General features: G+C 45.1%; 3 protein-coding genes across 3 annotated transcripts in view; 2 read left to right on the plus strand and 1 right to left on the minus strand.

The window, feature by feature from the left end:
* The window catches only part of LOC306837411 (uncharacterized protein), a 37,640-nt gene extending 30,377 nt beyond the window's left edge, over window positions 1-7,263 (minus strand). Inside the window, exon 1 of the mRNA XM_079365076.1 lies at window positions 6,569-7,263. The gene's annotated coding sequence lies outside the window, so the exon portion shown is untranslated. The remainder of the gene's footprint in view (window positions 1-6,568) is intronic.
* On the plus strand, window positions 2,105-3,883 carry LOC306837396 (nuclear factor 7, brain-like). The gene has a single exon (XM_079365054.1). It carries the CDS (start codon window positions 2,394-2,396, stop codon window positions 3,777-3,779), a length of 1,386 nt encoding a protein of 461 aa, XP_079221180.1. The 5' UTR covers window positions 2,105-2,393; the 3' UTR covers window positions 3,780-3,883.
* A 292-nt stretch (window positions 7,264-7,555) lies between the features above and the next one.
* LOC306836553 (uncharacterized protein) lies at window positions 7,556-14,121 on the plus strand (the record flags this gene model as incomplete). Its single annotated transcript, XM_079363728.1, has 3 exons — window positions 7,556-8,944; window positions 9,303-9,306; window positions 12,190-14,121. 3 exons carry the CDS (start codon window positions 7,556-7,558, stop codon window positions 13,578-13,580), a joined length of 2,784 nt encoding a protein of 927 aa, XP_079219854.1. The 3' UTR covers window positions 13,581-14,121.
* Between the last annotated feature and the right edge of the window lie 1,295 nt (window positions 14,122-15,416).

Genomic DNA, 15,416 nt, shown 5'->3' on the forward strand with positions numbered 1-15,416 from the left:
GTCGCAGGGTTTCTGGTGCCTTTTGAGACAGCAATCCTCGAACCTTGTGGTGGACACTGAAAGTAAGGGAGGCTGTCAAGCTGAAGAAGGAGTCCTATCGGGCGTTGCTAGCTCATTGGACTCCTGAGGCAGCTGTTGTGGCAGCTGTTGTGGAGGCAAAACTTGGCCCTGGGAGGAGTTCGGGGAGGCCATGGAGGAAGACTTTCGGACGGCCTCGAGGAAATTCTGGTAGCAGTGCTTTTATCAACAGTGTTTACAGTGTAGGTGGGGAGATGCTGACCTCAATTTGGGATGTAATCGGGTGGTGGAAGCAAAACTTTGAGGATCTCCTCAATCCCACCATCATGTCTTCCACTGAGGAAGCAGAGGTTGAGTTCTCAGAGATAGACTCGTCCATCACCCAAACCAAAGTCACCGAGGTGGTTGGCAAGCTCCTTGATGGCAAGACACCGGGGGTGGATGAGAACATCTTGTGGAGGTTGGGGACAGGGCCTCTGGACTGGCAGACCGGGGTGGTCCCTGGTCCCTGTTTTCAAGAAGGGGGATCGAAGAGTATGTTCCAACTATCGTGGAATCACATTCCTCAGCCTCCCTGAGAAAGTCTATTCCAGGGTACTGGAGAGGAGGATCTGGCTGTTTGTCAAACCTCTGATCCAAGAGGAACAATGCACTTATTGTCCGAGCCGCAGAACTCTGGACCAGCCCTACACTCTCCAGTGGGTGCTCGAGGGTTCATGGGAGTTCGCTCAACCAGTTTAAATGTCGATATGGAGGAAGGCATTTGACCGTGTCCCCCGTGGCGTTCTGTGGGGGGTGCTCCAAGAGTATAGGGTCTGGGGCCCTTTGCTAAGGTGGTCCAGTTCCTTTATTGTTTGTGCAGCAGCCTGTCTCGCTTTGCCAGCAGTAAGTCAGACCTGTTCCCCATGCGTGTTCTCCTCCTGCAGGGCTGCCCTTTGTCTCCGGTTCTGTTCATAACTTTTACTTCGTCTGCAGTCATGCGGTCGCTGTATCAGTTTGTCGTGATGAAGAAGGAGCTAAGCCACAAGGCGAGGCCTTCGATTTACCGGTCGATCTTCATTCCAACCCTCACCTATGGTCATGAGCTTTGGGTCATGACCGAAAGAATGAGATCCCAGATACAAGGGGCTGAAATGGGCTTCCTCCGTAGGGTGGCTGGGCGCACCCTTAGAGATAGGGTGAGGAGCTCGGCCACCAGGGAGGAGCTCGGAGTGGTGCAGCTACTCCTTCACAGCAAGAGGAGTCAGCTGAGGGGGCTCGGGCATCTGTTCTTGATGCCCCTTAGACGCCTCCCTAGGGAAGTGTTCCGGGCATGTCCTTCCAGGAGGAGGCCTCGGGATAGACCCAGGACGCGCTGGAGAGACTATGTCTCTCGGCTCACTTGGGAACACCTTGGGGTCCCACCGGAAGAGCTGGAGGAGGTGTCTGGGGTGAGGGAAGTCAGGTTGTCTCTGCTTAGACTGCTGCCCCCGCGACCCGGCCCCGGATAAGCGGCAGAAAATGGATGGATGGATGTTTGTTTCCCTAGTAGACCACTGACAAAACAGTGCAGCATTAAGACAATATTTAAACTCAGGGTCGGTCATTTCCTCCAGATCCACTTTTTAAGATTCAGGTTGAAATTGTCTTTAGGTTCTGACATAAATTAATAACTCATGCTCTCTGAAAAAGGAACAAAGTAAATCCATCATCTGTATCAGTTTGTAAGTCTGTAAAAACTTTGACCAATGTCTGCGTGATGATCCAATCACACGCCTCCCTGTGTTTTTTAAAAATCTGCACATTCTGACTTTTGGTTTTGCTCATTCATGAATCTGTGTGAGGCAGAATGAAGTGGGTCAAAACATGAGAGCACACTGTCGCCCTCTGCTGGCCAAACTGCACAATACAAGAGCCACACTGGTTAAAAAAAAAAAAGTGTAGGCAGACAGTTTGTTTTGGTTTCAAGCTGGAGCCGATCAAAAAGTCAAAACTTTTAACCTTTAATTGACCTTGATTTTTTAACCCTTCACATTAAATGTGATAAAACTGCCTGTATGTCAAAGCAGAAATTTATGGCAAGCTCCGCCCCCTCAACTGTCTCATCTGAGACAAACCAGGAAACAGGCTGTTATTCTGCCTCGCTCTGCAGAGACACACACACTGACAGACGGACCTCGACCTGCAGACACAAACCAGCACGACTTCTACTGAGAGAGGACAGGAGGACGAGGGGATACTGGGAGTACTTGTTATACTGGGATACTGGGAATATGAACACTTCAAGCTGCTGCTGAATCCACAAACTGAACCGGAGTTTCAAAGTGAAAGTAACTCTCAGGGACGAGGAGCGGCTTCCTCTTTTTTCCAGCTGCATGTTTTGACTCTGAGGTAAAATGGCGTCCAAGTTAGAGGAAGATCTGAGCTGTCCGGTCTGCCTCGACATCTTTAAAGATCCAGTGATGCTGTCCTGCAGCCACAGCTTCTGTAGAGTGTGTGTGCAGGACTGCTGGAAGGAGAAGGAGAACCAGGAGTGTCCACTCTGTAAGAGGAGACATTCAAAGGAATGGTTACCTCCTGCCTTTGCTTTAAAAAACGTGTGTGAGACTTTCCTGCAGGAGAGAGATCAGAGAGCTTCAGAGGATCTCTGTAGTCTGCACTCTGAGAAACTCAAACACTTCTGTCTGGACCATCAGGAGCCGGTGTGTCACATCTGCAGAGATTCACAGAAACACTCAGAGCACAGATTCAGACCCATCGATGAAGCTGCTGAAGAACTCAAGAAGAAACTTCAGGAAACTCTGGAGCCGGTAAAGACGAAGTTAAAGGTTTGTGAAGAAGTTAAATTGAAGTTTGATCAAACAGCAGAACACATTCAGGTCCAGGCCCGACACACAGAGAGGCAGATTAAGGAGCAGTTTAAGAAGCTTCACCAGTTTCTAGAAGAGGAAGAGGAGGCCAGGCTGTGTGCACTGAGGGAGGAAGAGGAGCAGAAGAGTCAGAGGATGAAGGAGGAGATGGAGGCTCTGAGCAGAGAGATAGCAGCTCTTTCACTCACAGTCAGAGACACAGAGGACGAGCTGAGAGCTGCAGACGTCTCATTCCTGAAAAACTACAAGGCTGCAGTGGAAAGAGTCCAGCAGCGCCCCCTGCTGGAGGATCCACAGCTGCCCTCAGGAGCTCTGATAGACCAGGCCAAACACCTGGGCAACCTGAGCTTCAACATCTGGACCAAGATGAAGGACATGGTCTCCTACAGTCCGCTCATTCTGGACCCAAACACTGCTCATCCAGACCTCATCCTGTCTGAAGATCTGACCTGTGTGAGACGAGGAGAGGAAGAGCTGCAGCTTCCTGATAATCCAGAGAGGTTTGATTATCAATGGTCTGTCCTGGGCTCTGAGGGCTTTAACTCAGGGACTCACAGCTGGGACGTCCAGGTTGGAGACAGTCCAGACTGGGACCTGGGAGTGTTAGCAGAGTCTGAACAGAGGAAGGGAGTCATAGAGTCTGGATTATGGTCGATATGGTTCATCAATGGTAAATACAGAGCACTCTCTCCTTCACATCCAGACACTGATCTCTCATTGAAGAAGAAGTTTCAGAGGATCAGAGTGAATCTGGACTGTAACAGAGGAGAGCTGTCGTTCTCTGATCCTGATACTAACACACACATACACACCTTCACACACACTTTCACTGACAGGATGTTTCCTTACATTTTGACTGGGGATGAAGTGAAGATTTTACCAGAGAAGATCTCTGTGACTGTGGAACACTAACACATGAAGATGATCTGACTCTCTTAGCATTGTTTGTGACTGTGTTGCCATGGTGACGGTGTTTTATACATTATAATTTTGAGTGTATTTAGACAGCAGGTGAAATCTTGATCCTGATTGACTTAGACTAAACTTTATTGATCCTTTTGGGATGACTCCCTCAAGGAAATTTAGGTTCCAGCAGCATATACAATAATAAAAAATAAAATAAAATGTAGAAGGTAACAAAAAGTAACAAGATAAAGAATAAGATAGAATAAATATTAGAACAATCGCCCGTTGGAAAAAAAAAAAAAATATATATATATATATATATATATATATATATATACACATACAAAAAAAAGGCTATAAAAAAAGGCAATGATTATTATTGTGATTATTGCACTTGGTTGAGATTATTGCACATAGAAGTGAAAGTGTCCATGTGTTATTGCACAATGAGGGTAGAAGGAAAGACGCTCCAACTCCTACCCCTCTGTCCCGTGTGCTCTAGTCCTCCCCCCCCCAAGTGAGGAGTTGTAGAGCGTGATGGCCTGATGGACAAAGGAGTTCTTAAGTCTGTTGGTCCTGCACTTGGGAAGGAGCAGTCGGTTGGTTGGTTTGTCGGCGTCTCTTTAAAGATAATCTGCTCAGAGTGTTTAACTGGTTAACTGTCGTCTGTTGCTTCAGCTGCTGTGAACGTCTGATTTCAGACTTTTTCACTTGAACTCTGAGGAGTCCCTGAAGGCATCATCTGTATCTCTGTGTTATTACTTATTACTGTAAATAATTGCAACACAGCGTGATGAGGAGAGAGAGGACCGATTTTGTGTTGAACACTTTTGTCATGTTTTTGTCGTTAGGAGAGAAGGTCAGAGTTCAGTCTTTTATTTTCATTTCTTCTGATAGGTTCGAGTAAAGGACTTTAACCTTCTTGTTGTTTTTGGGCCTGTTGTTCTCTGCTCTGCTAAATAAACTGCTGTGTTTATAATCTGACGTGACCTGGACTGCTGGTTGTTCTTGGGAGTGGGAAGAGTGGGAGCACTTACTATGTTGTGTGTTTTTTCCCCTCGTAGACCACTGACATAGACTGGTAAAGTAATGTCGTATTTTTGTTGGCCAACCCGAAAAAAATCGCGTATGGGATTTTTGCATTTTCGATCATTGCAGAAAATAAGCTCCGTGTCAAACACACGTTTCTGATGCCTAGCTGTTTTGTTCAGAGGGATAATCTTTACAGATGAACATCATTCATATAAAGTTTGAAGAGTTAATGCAGCCGAGAGAAGTAAAAAGCTAACGTTACGCTACAAGCTAACTACACCGCGGTCGGTTTATGATGATGTCACGACCGTTATGCTTAGTCGATCTAATCAGCAGATTTGACCAAACTGCCAGAACATTCCATCAATGTATTTGAATGGGCTTACCACTGCTCGCAAAGCCTCAAATATCTTAAAAACTAAACATGGTATCACCAATCCGTTTGGACTGTGAGCGACAGCACAAATAGGCGCACGTTTCGATGTATTTTATTTTTATCTAGCATTCAGACTGAGACCACAGTGGCAATTTTAAAACATGAGTAAAAACTGTGAAATTCTGGACATCAGTTAGAGTGAGAGCCCAATGTGTGTGTATGTGGTGCGTGACTGTCAATCAAACGCCTCCCCTGGGAGACTGAAACATTTTATTGTTTTATTTTTTACTTTATGAGTGAGAGGACACTCAGAGCTTTCTTTTGATATATTTTGTTTATATATGTGAGCAACAATGACTTCAGGATGGCGATTTACAAATATGTTTCCAAAACTGAAGTTTTTGGCAGTTACACTCTAAGATTTGAATTTTTGCCATTCATTTTCAATGGGGCAAATTTTTGTCGTTTAAACTCGATTTGTGTCCACACCGTGTGACCGAAGTTTCCACAAAGTAACAACACCCATGTCATGACCGAGCCGCTCGTTTTGATACCTTTTTTGTGTGCGTGGCGCAAACGCTGTGGGAGGAGTAGCGCGCCAAAATTTGAGGATATAATAATAAGAATATTTACAATAGTAGTTGTGTGGTTCGACTTTCAGGCAGCCACCCTAATAAATTAGAAAAAATGCTCACAATAATACAAACTTAAACAAAAATTATCTACTTTTCATAATTTTTTTTGTCTCATTCATCCTGCTTTTCTTCTTCATCCTCCTTGTCTGCCCGTTCATATTTTCTGCAGACTTGATCTTTCCCAGCAGTTTCCAGTTGCTCAACAAATAAGCATAAAAGTCTTTGCAAGACATCTCTTTGCTGTTGCTGTGTAGCTGCTGTAGTGTTTTACACTGTTTTTGTAGTTCATCTATGAAGCTGCATCAATGCTGCTCCGCTGTCAGCTCTGTTCCCTGTGAATGAGCACGTCGCAGAGCCGCCCACAAAGCAGCCTCAAGAATTACGTCACGCAACGAAGTAGCTACTGTAGTATTTTGCGTCGGTCAATTTAAATACAAACTTGATGGTTCCATGAAAAACAGTGAACCCCGGACATTTTCATGATTTTATAAAAAAAACCTGGACGTCCCGGACAGGACGTAAAAAGAGGACATGTCCGGGCAAAAGAGGACGTTTGGTCACCCTATAATAATGACAGTGCGAACATGTTTACTTTGATTTTCTCTCGAGGACATAATGATGGGACTTTTTTAAATATTCAATAATACATCTCAATACAGAGGAGAAACGGGATCAGCAGAGGCAGAACAGGGAGGGAGGACCCAAGTGCAGAAAAAGGTTCATTAAACAAAAAGGCAAAAACCAAAACTTACTTAAATAACAGAAATCCAAAAACCATGAGGCGAAACACAGGGAGCAGGGAGATTAAGCAACAGGTCACGACAACAGACATCAGACAATGAACCGACAAGAGGGTCAGCAAACACAGAGACTATATAGACAGGGGTAATCAGACACAGGTGAGACTAATCAGACAGGTGAGGACAATCAGGGTCATCAAGACAGGAGGGAAACACAGAGAGGCAGGAAACCAGACAACACTGAAAACTACAAGGAACTAAAGGATGTAAGGAAACAGAGTCACAGGGAGAAGACATGACCGAATAAAAGTGGAAACACTAAAGACTAAACAAGTAAACACCAAGAATCATTCACACAAGTAACACAGGAAACAATATTACAGACAACAGAGAAGGACACAAAGAAACACTGAAGACTAGAATACAACTAAAAACTCAGGAAACACTAAAGACTGAAACTAAGAAATATACAGAACTCAAAACTCTGAAATATAAGACACAAACCCAAACCATGACATTCATCCCTCAGTGTGAACTGAGAGGAAAGCTTCCTGCTCATGTACGGACGGGTGACTTCCAAACTACAACCTGGACTTCAGCATGTTTTCTGTACCTGCTCAGGGAGAGTTGACCAGAGAGAGGGGCGCAGCCAGGATCAGATTTATATGAACATTTATTGACCCAGAAGAAGAAGCTCCGCCCCCTCACCTGAGACGAACCAGGAAACAGGCTGTTATTCTGCGTCGCTCTGCAGAGACACACACACTGACAGACAGACTTTGACCTGCTGACACAAACCAGCACGACTTCCACTGAGAGAGGACAGGAGGACGAGGGGATACTGGGAGTACTTGTTATACTGGGATACTGGGAATACGAACACTTCAAGCTGCTGCTGAATCCACAAACTGAACCAGAGTTTCAAAGTCAGAGTAACTCTCAGGGACGGGGAGCGGCTTCCTGTTTTTTTTCTGCTGTGTGTTTTGACTCTGAGGTAAAATGGCGTCCAAGTTAGAGGAAGATCTGAGCTGTCCGGTCTGCCTCGAGATCTTTAAAGATCCAGTGATCCTGTCCTGCTACCACAGCTTCTGTAGAGTGTGTGTGCAGGACTGCTGGAAGGAGAAGGAGAACCAGGAGTGTCCACTCTGTAAGAGGAGAAACTCAAAGGAATTATTACCTCCTAACTTCTCTTTAAAGAACGTGTGTGAGAGTTTCCAGCAGGAGAGAGATCAGAGAGCTTCAGAGGATCTCTGCAGTCTGCACTCTGAGAAACTCAAACTCTTCTGTCTGGACCATCAGGAGCCGGTGTGTGTCGTCTGCAGAGATTCACAGAAACACTCTGAGCACAGATTCAGACCCATCGATGAAGCTGCTGAAGAACTCAAGAAGAAACTTCAGAAAACTCTGGAGCCGGTAAAGAAGAAGTTAAAGGTTTGTAAAAGAGTTAAAGTGAAGTTTGATCAAACAGCAGGACACATTCAGGTCCAGGCCCGACACACAGAGAGGCTGATTAAGGAGCAGTTTAAGAAGCTTCACCAGTTTCTAGAAGAGGAAGAGGAGGCCAGGCTGTATGCACTGAGGGAGGAAGAGGAGCAGAAGAGTCAGAGGATGAAGGAGGAGATGGAGGCTCTGAGCAGAGAGATAGCAGCTCTTTCACTCACAGTCAGAGACACAGAGGACGAGCTGAGAGCTGCAGACGTCTCATTCCTGAAAAACTACAAGGCTGCAGTGGAAAGAGTCCAGCAGCGCCCCCTGCTGGAGGATCCACAGCTGCCCTCAGGAGCTCTGATAGACCAGGCCAAACACCTGGGCAACCTGAGCTTCAACATCTGGACCAAGATGAAGGACATGGTCTCCTACAGTCCGCTCATTCTGGACCCAGACACTGTTCATCCATACCTCATCCTGTCTGATGATCTGACCTGTGTGAGACGAGGAGGAGAGAGTCAGCAGCTTCCTGATAATCCAGAGAGGTTTGATCGTTACAGGTCTGTCCTGGGCTCTGAGGGCTTTAACTCAGGGACTCACAGCTGGGACGTCCAGGTTGGAGACAGTACACACTGGTTTCTGGGAGTGTTAGCAGAGTCTGAACAGAGGAAGGGAGACAGACAGTCTGGATTATGGACAATATTGTTCTATGATGGTGAATACGGAACATACTCTACATCACATCCAGACACTGATCTCTCATTGGAGAAGAAGTTTCAGAGGATCAGAGTGAATCTGGACTGTAACAGAGGAGAGCTGTCGTTCTCTGATCCTGATACTAACACACACATACACACCTTCACACACACTTTCACTGACATGATGTTTCCATTCATTGGCACTGGGGATGAACTCCCACTGAAGATTTTACCTGAGAAGATCTCTGTGACTGTGGAACACTAACACATGAAGAAGATGATGATCTGACTCTCTCAGAATTGTTTGTGACTGCGTTGTCATGGTGACGGTGTTTTGTTCATTGTAACTTTGAGTGTAATTAGACAGCAGGTGAAAGCTTGCTCCTGATTGGTCGGTTTGTCGGCGTCTCTTTAAAGATAATCTGCTCAGAGTGTTTAACTGGTTAACTGTCGTCTGTTGTTGATTTCAGACTTTTTCACTTGAACTCTGAGGAGTCCCTGAAGGCATCATCTGTATCTCTGTGTTATTACTTATTACTGTAAATAATTGCAACACAGCGTGATGAGGAGAGAGAGGACCGATTTTGTGTTGAACACTTTTGTCATGTTTTTGTCGTTAGGAGAGTAGGTCAGAGTTCAGTCTTTTATTTTCATTTCTTCTGATAGGTTCGAGTAAAGGACTTTAACCTTCTTGTTGTTTTTGGGCCTGTTGTTCTCTGCTCTGCTAAATAAACTGCTGTGTTTATAATCTGACGTGACCTGGACTGCTGGTTGTTCTTGGGAGTGGGAGGAGTGGGAGCACTTATTATGTTGTGTGTTTGTTTCCCTAGTAGACCACTGACAGAACAGTGCAGCATTAAGACGATATTTAAACTCAGGGTCGGTCATTTCCTCCAGATCCACTTTTTAAGATTCAGGTTGAAATTGTTTTTAGGTCCTGACAGAAATTAATAACTCAGGTTCTCTGAAGAAGGAACAAAGTAAATCCATCATCTGTATCAGTTTGTAAGTCTGTAAAAACTTTGACCAATGTCTGCGTGATGAACCAATCACACGCCTCCCTGTGTTTTTTAAAAATCTGCACATTCTGACTTTTGTTTTTGCTCATTCATGAATCTGTGTGAGGCAGAATGAAGTGGGTCAAAACATATGAGCACACTGTCGCCCTCTGCTGGCCAAACTGCACAATACAAGAGCCACACTGGTTAAAAAAAAAAGTGTAGGCAGACAGTTTGTTTTTTTGGTTTCAAGCTGGAGCAGGCAGGACAATGTGATCATATCAGTGAGAGCGTTGTTTCTATTTGCAACTCAACTGTTTCGGTAGCAAAGACACATTTCCTGTATAAAATCAACAACAAACTTGAGAAAACAAACATTGTTATTGTAAATAAAGTTCTGAGTTGTCGCATAAAGTTTGTCTGACCCAGGAGTTTCAGTTCAAACTGATCTCTTCAGTCCTGAGCAGTTCAACCCTGAGCGAAGGCTTTTAAATCATCACGAGCATTTCTTTCACACGTCTGCAGAACATTTTAGGACAAGCTGCCCCCCCTCACAGCGAGAGACTGAACCCTGTCAGACAGGGGGGGGGGGGCAGCTGTCTTCCGAGGTAAGAGGTGAGGTAAAAAACAAAAACATGCAGAAGTAGTAGTGGCAGAAGTCGTGGTCGCTACTTGTCAATAGGAAAGGTTTGATGGCATTAACTCTCAATGCCCTGCTCAGGGTTGCATGCATTATTATCTGTGAAAACCAAAGTTTGTCAACAATGAAAATTAAGTAGAATTGTCCGTCTGGGGATAAAAAAGGAGGAAAGAGCAGAAGGTTTACCTTTTAGATAAACGCTTTGTGTAGTTTGACAGAATCACAATGTCATCAAAAGAGCTGAAACACAACAAACTGACCATCAGAGGTCGTAGCGGTCGCATGCATACACTCGATGCATCGTGCTACAGTCACAGGGTATCAAGCGTCACGCCCCCTCCCATAAGGGGAGACTGCGTTTACCCCCTGCACCTGCACCTGCACCCCCTCCTACTGTCGTACAGTGGTGAGGTGCACGTGTGAACAGGAGCACTTTAGGAACAGTCCTCCTGACAGGAGAGCATTAGTGAACACGGCTGCACAAAAGCAACCATTTGAATTCAAGGTGGAGTTGCTGCATGACTCAAATAAGACCCAAGATGAGACTTTTTAAACGTTACACCTGTGACAGTTCCCTCTCTGTTATTACACCTCGTCTGATAGAGCCGTCTTTCTCTCCGGGGTTTGCATAGTCAAAGCAACGTGAGAAAAATGGCAGTAAAGATAAGAGCCTGCCCTCACACACTCTCTGTCAGCGCGATGAGGTCGTGGCTGCTGCTGCTGCTGTCCCTGCTCGTCTCCGACCCGAGTCCCCTCAGAGACGGGGACGGAGTCCAGGAAAACTGGAGTTTATGCAGAAATCTGCTTCTCTGTGGACGGACGACTCCCACAGGAGCAAAGACACATCTGATGCAAACTGAGGACTGCTCTTTGTGTATCCAGAGAAAGTGTGTGTGTGTCTCTGTGCAGCACAAACACAAGATGTCCCCCCTGTGCCCCGTAGACACACAGGATCATGGACGCAGTCTGTCTCTTCAGACCAGAATCGACAGCAGTCAGATTCCAGCACCGGTAGGTTTATTTTAAACTTTATTTACATGAACCTTCTTGTCCTCGTTGCAACTTTCCACCTGTGTTAAAGTTTTAAAAAATATCGTTTGACATTTTGATCGCCACCAAAGTTTTTTGGGAGGGCATGTGACCTGAGGAAACCTATAGGAGAGAAAACAGAAACAGGAAGTGAGTATGCGTGGGGAAAATGGCGTACATGATGGTGATAAATGTAAGTTGTAGTGCCGCCCGAGTATTTCCCAAACTGACTCCAGAATCTCCGCCGTGTGTATGTGAAGCTCAAAGCTCGTCACCGATGACGGAGTTCATACTGTGATTTTTTTTCCTGCTGAATGAGACGACGTACTCTAATGTGCAGATTGTTAACCAGCTGTGTTTCAGAGATGTTATATATAAATGATGTTTCACTCCGTCAGTGTTAACTGAGAGGAAAGATTCCTGTTCATGTACAGACAGATGCCTCCCAAACTCCAAACCTGTACTTCTGCATTTTTTCTGTACCTGCTCAGAGAGAGGGGCGGAGCCAGGATCAGATTTATATCAACATTTAATGAAGCTCCGCCCCCTCACCTGCCTCACCTGAGACAAACCAGGAAACAGGCTGTTATTCTGCCTCACTCTGCAGAGACACACACACTGGCAGGCGGACCTCGACCTGCAGACACAAACCAGCACGACTTCCACTGAGAGAGGACAGGAGGACGAGGAGATACTGGGAGTACTTGTTATACTGGGAATACGAACACTTCAAGCTGCTGCTGAATCCACAAACTGAACCAGAGTTTCAAAGTCAGAGTAACTCTCAGGGACGGGGAGCGGCTTCCTGTTTTTTTTTTTGCTGCGTGTTTTGACTCTGAGGTAAAATGGCGTCCAAGTTAGAGGACGATCTGAGCTGTCCGATCTGCCTCGACATCTTTAAAGATCCAGTGATGCTGTCCTGCAGCCACAGCTTCTGTAGAGTGTGTGTGCAGAGCTGCTGGAAGGAGAAGGAGAACCAGGACTGTCCACTCTGTAAGAGGAGAAACTCAAAGGAAGTATTACCTCCTGCCTTTGCTTTAAAGAACGTGTGTGAGAGTTTCCTGCAGGAGAGAGATCAGAGAGCTTCAGAGGATCTCTGCAGTCTGCACTCTGAGAAACTCAAACTCTTCTGTCTGGACCATCAGGAGCCGGTGTGTCTCGTCTGCAGAGATTCACAAAAACACAGCAAACACACAATCAGACCCATCGATGAAGCTGCTGAAGAACTCAAGAAGAAACTTCAGGAAACTCTGGAGCCGGTAAAGAAGAAGTTAAAGGTTTGTGAAGAAGTTAAAGTGAAGTTTGATCAAACAGCAGGACACATTCAGGTCCAGGCCCCACACACAGAGAGGCAGATTAAGGAGCAGTTTAAGAAGCTTCACCAGTTTCTAGAAGAGGAAGAGGAGGCCAGGCTGTGTGCACTGAGGGAGGAAGAGGAGCAGAAGAGTCAGAGGATGAAGGAGGAGATGGAGGCTCTGAGCAGAGAGATAGCAGCTCTTTCACTCACAGTCAGAGACACAGAGGACGAGCTGAGAGCTGCAGACGTCTCATTCCTGAAAAACTACAAGGCTGCAGTGGAAAGAGTCCAGCAGCGCCCCCTGCTGGAGGATCCACAGCTGCCCTCAGGAGCTCTGATAGACCAGGCCAAACACCTGGGCAACCTGAGCTTCAACATCTGGACCAAGATGAAGGACATGGTCTCCTACAGTCCGGTCATTCTGGACCCAAACACTGCTGAACCATACCTCATCCTGTCTGAAGATCTGACCTGTATGAGTCTAGGAGGACAGAGACAGCAGCTTCCTGATAATCCAGAGAGGTTTGATTATGACTGCTCTGTCCTGGGCTCTGAGGGCTTTAACTCAGGGACTCACAGCTGGGACGTCCAGGTTGGAGACAGTACAGGCTGGGAACTGGGAGTGTTAGCAGAGTCTGTACAGAGGAAGGGAGACCTAGAGTCTGGATTATGGAGAATATGGTTCGATTATGGTGAATACAGAGCATACTCTCCATCACATCCATTCACTGATCTCTCATTGGAGAAGAATCCTCAGAGGATCAGAGTGAATCTGGACTGTAACAGAGGAGAGCTGTCGTTCTCTGATCCTGATACTAACACACACATACACACCTTCACACACACTTTCACTGACAGGATGTTTCCATTCATTTACACTGTGGATGAACTCCCTCTGAAGATTTTAGCAGAGAAGATCTCTGTGACTGTGTAACACTAACACATGAAGAAGATGATGCTCTGACTCTCTCAGCATTGTTTGTGACTGTGTTGCCATGGAGATGATGTTTTGTTTATTATAACTTTCAGTGTAATTAGACACCAGGTGACATCTTGATCCTGATTGGTCGGTTTGTCGGCGTCTCTTTAAAGATAATCTGCTCAGAGTGTTTAACTGGTTAACTGTCGTCTGTTGCTTCAGCTGCTGTGAACGTCTGATTTCAGACTTTTTCACTTGAACTCTGAGGAGTCCCTGAAGGCATCATCTGTATCTATGTGTTATTACTTATTACTGTGAATAATTGCAACACAGCGTGATGAGGAGAGAGAGGACCGATTTTTTTGTTGAACATTTTTGTCATGTTTTTGTCGTTAGGAGAGAAGGTCAGAGTTCAGTCTTTTATTTTCATTTCTTCTGATAGGTTGGAGTAAAGGACTTTAACCTTCTTGTTGTTTTTGGGCCTGTTGTTCTCTGCTCTGCTAAATAAACTGTTGTGTTTATAATCTGACGTGACCTGGACTGCTGGTTGTTCTTGGGAGTGGGAAGAGTGGGACACTTATTATGTTGTGTGTTTGTTTCCCTAGTAGACCACTGACATAGACTGGTATAGCAATGACGTATTTTTGTTGGCCAACCCGAAAAAATTTGCCTATGGGATTTTTGCATTTTTGATCATTGCAGAAAATAAGCTCTGTGTCAAACACACGTTTCTGATGGGTAGCTGTTTTGTTTAGCGGGATAATCTTTACAGATAAACATCATTTATATAAAGTTTGAAGAGTTAACGCAGCCAAGAAAAGTAAAAAGCTAACGTTATGGTACAAGCTAACTACACCGCGGTCGGTTTATGATGACGTCACAACCGTTATGCTTAGTCGATCTAATTAGCGGATTTGACAAGCTAGCTAAACGTTAGTTTAATAAGTTGTTTATTAACCTAATTTTTACAAGAGCACTGAAAAACATGACTAGAGGCTGTAAGGAGGATTAGGGAGAGAGTTCATGGTGTGATGACGTGTAATGTCTGCAACAACCACTGTAGTTTCAGTTAGCTACTCTTTAGCAACCGCCATTTAAAGTTTGCGTAAAAACTTTCAAGTTCACAAGTGGGGTCGTAGCTAACGTAGTTTATCTCGTCTAACAAAATGTCAACATCTCTAAAGCTTGTGTTAACCACAGACCTTATTTCAGTCTTAACAACAAACCCATTCAAAATCCACATGTAATTTGAGAGTTAGGAACCCATGGCGTGAACATGCTAACTCACTTCCTGGTTTTAGGACTCAAAAGTACACCGGTCTACAACAGTGCTGCATTAAGACGATATTTAAACTCAGGGTTGGTCATTTCCTCCAGATCCACTTTTTAAGATTCAGATTGAAATTGTCTTCAGGTCCTGACAGAAATTAATAACTCAGGTTCTCTGAAAAAGGAACAAAGAAAATTTGTCAAGAATGCAGCACGCGGCTCTTTGAGGCCGACCCCCTGCAGCATGCTAACAATGTCTAACAAGCTAATAATGTAGGGTGACCATATTTTGATTTCCAAAAAAGGGACCTACTCAGAGAGAGGGGCGGAGCCAGGATCAGATTTATATAAACATTTAATGACCCACAAGAAGAAGCTCCGCCCCCTCACCTGTCTCATCTGAGACGAACCAGGAAACAGGCTTTTTGTCTTCGGATAGGTACGAATAAAGGACTTTAACCTTTTTGTTGATTGTTTTTGTACCCGTTGTTCTCTGCTCTGCTAAATAAATTGCTGTGTTTAAAATCTGAAGTGACATGGACTGCTGGTTGTTCTTGGGAGTTGGAAGAGTGAGAGCACTTA

This window comes from Symphodus melops (assembly GCF_947650265.1).
Source record: "Symphodus melops genome assembly, chromosome: 16".
NCBI classification, from domain to species: domain Eukaryota; kingdom Metazoa; phylum Chordata; class Actinopteri; order Labriformes; family Labridae; genus Symphodus; species Symphodus melops.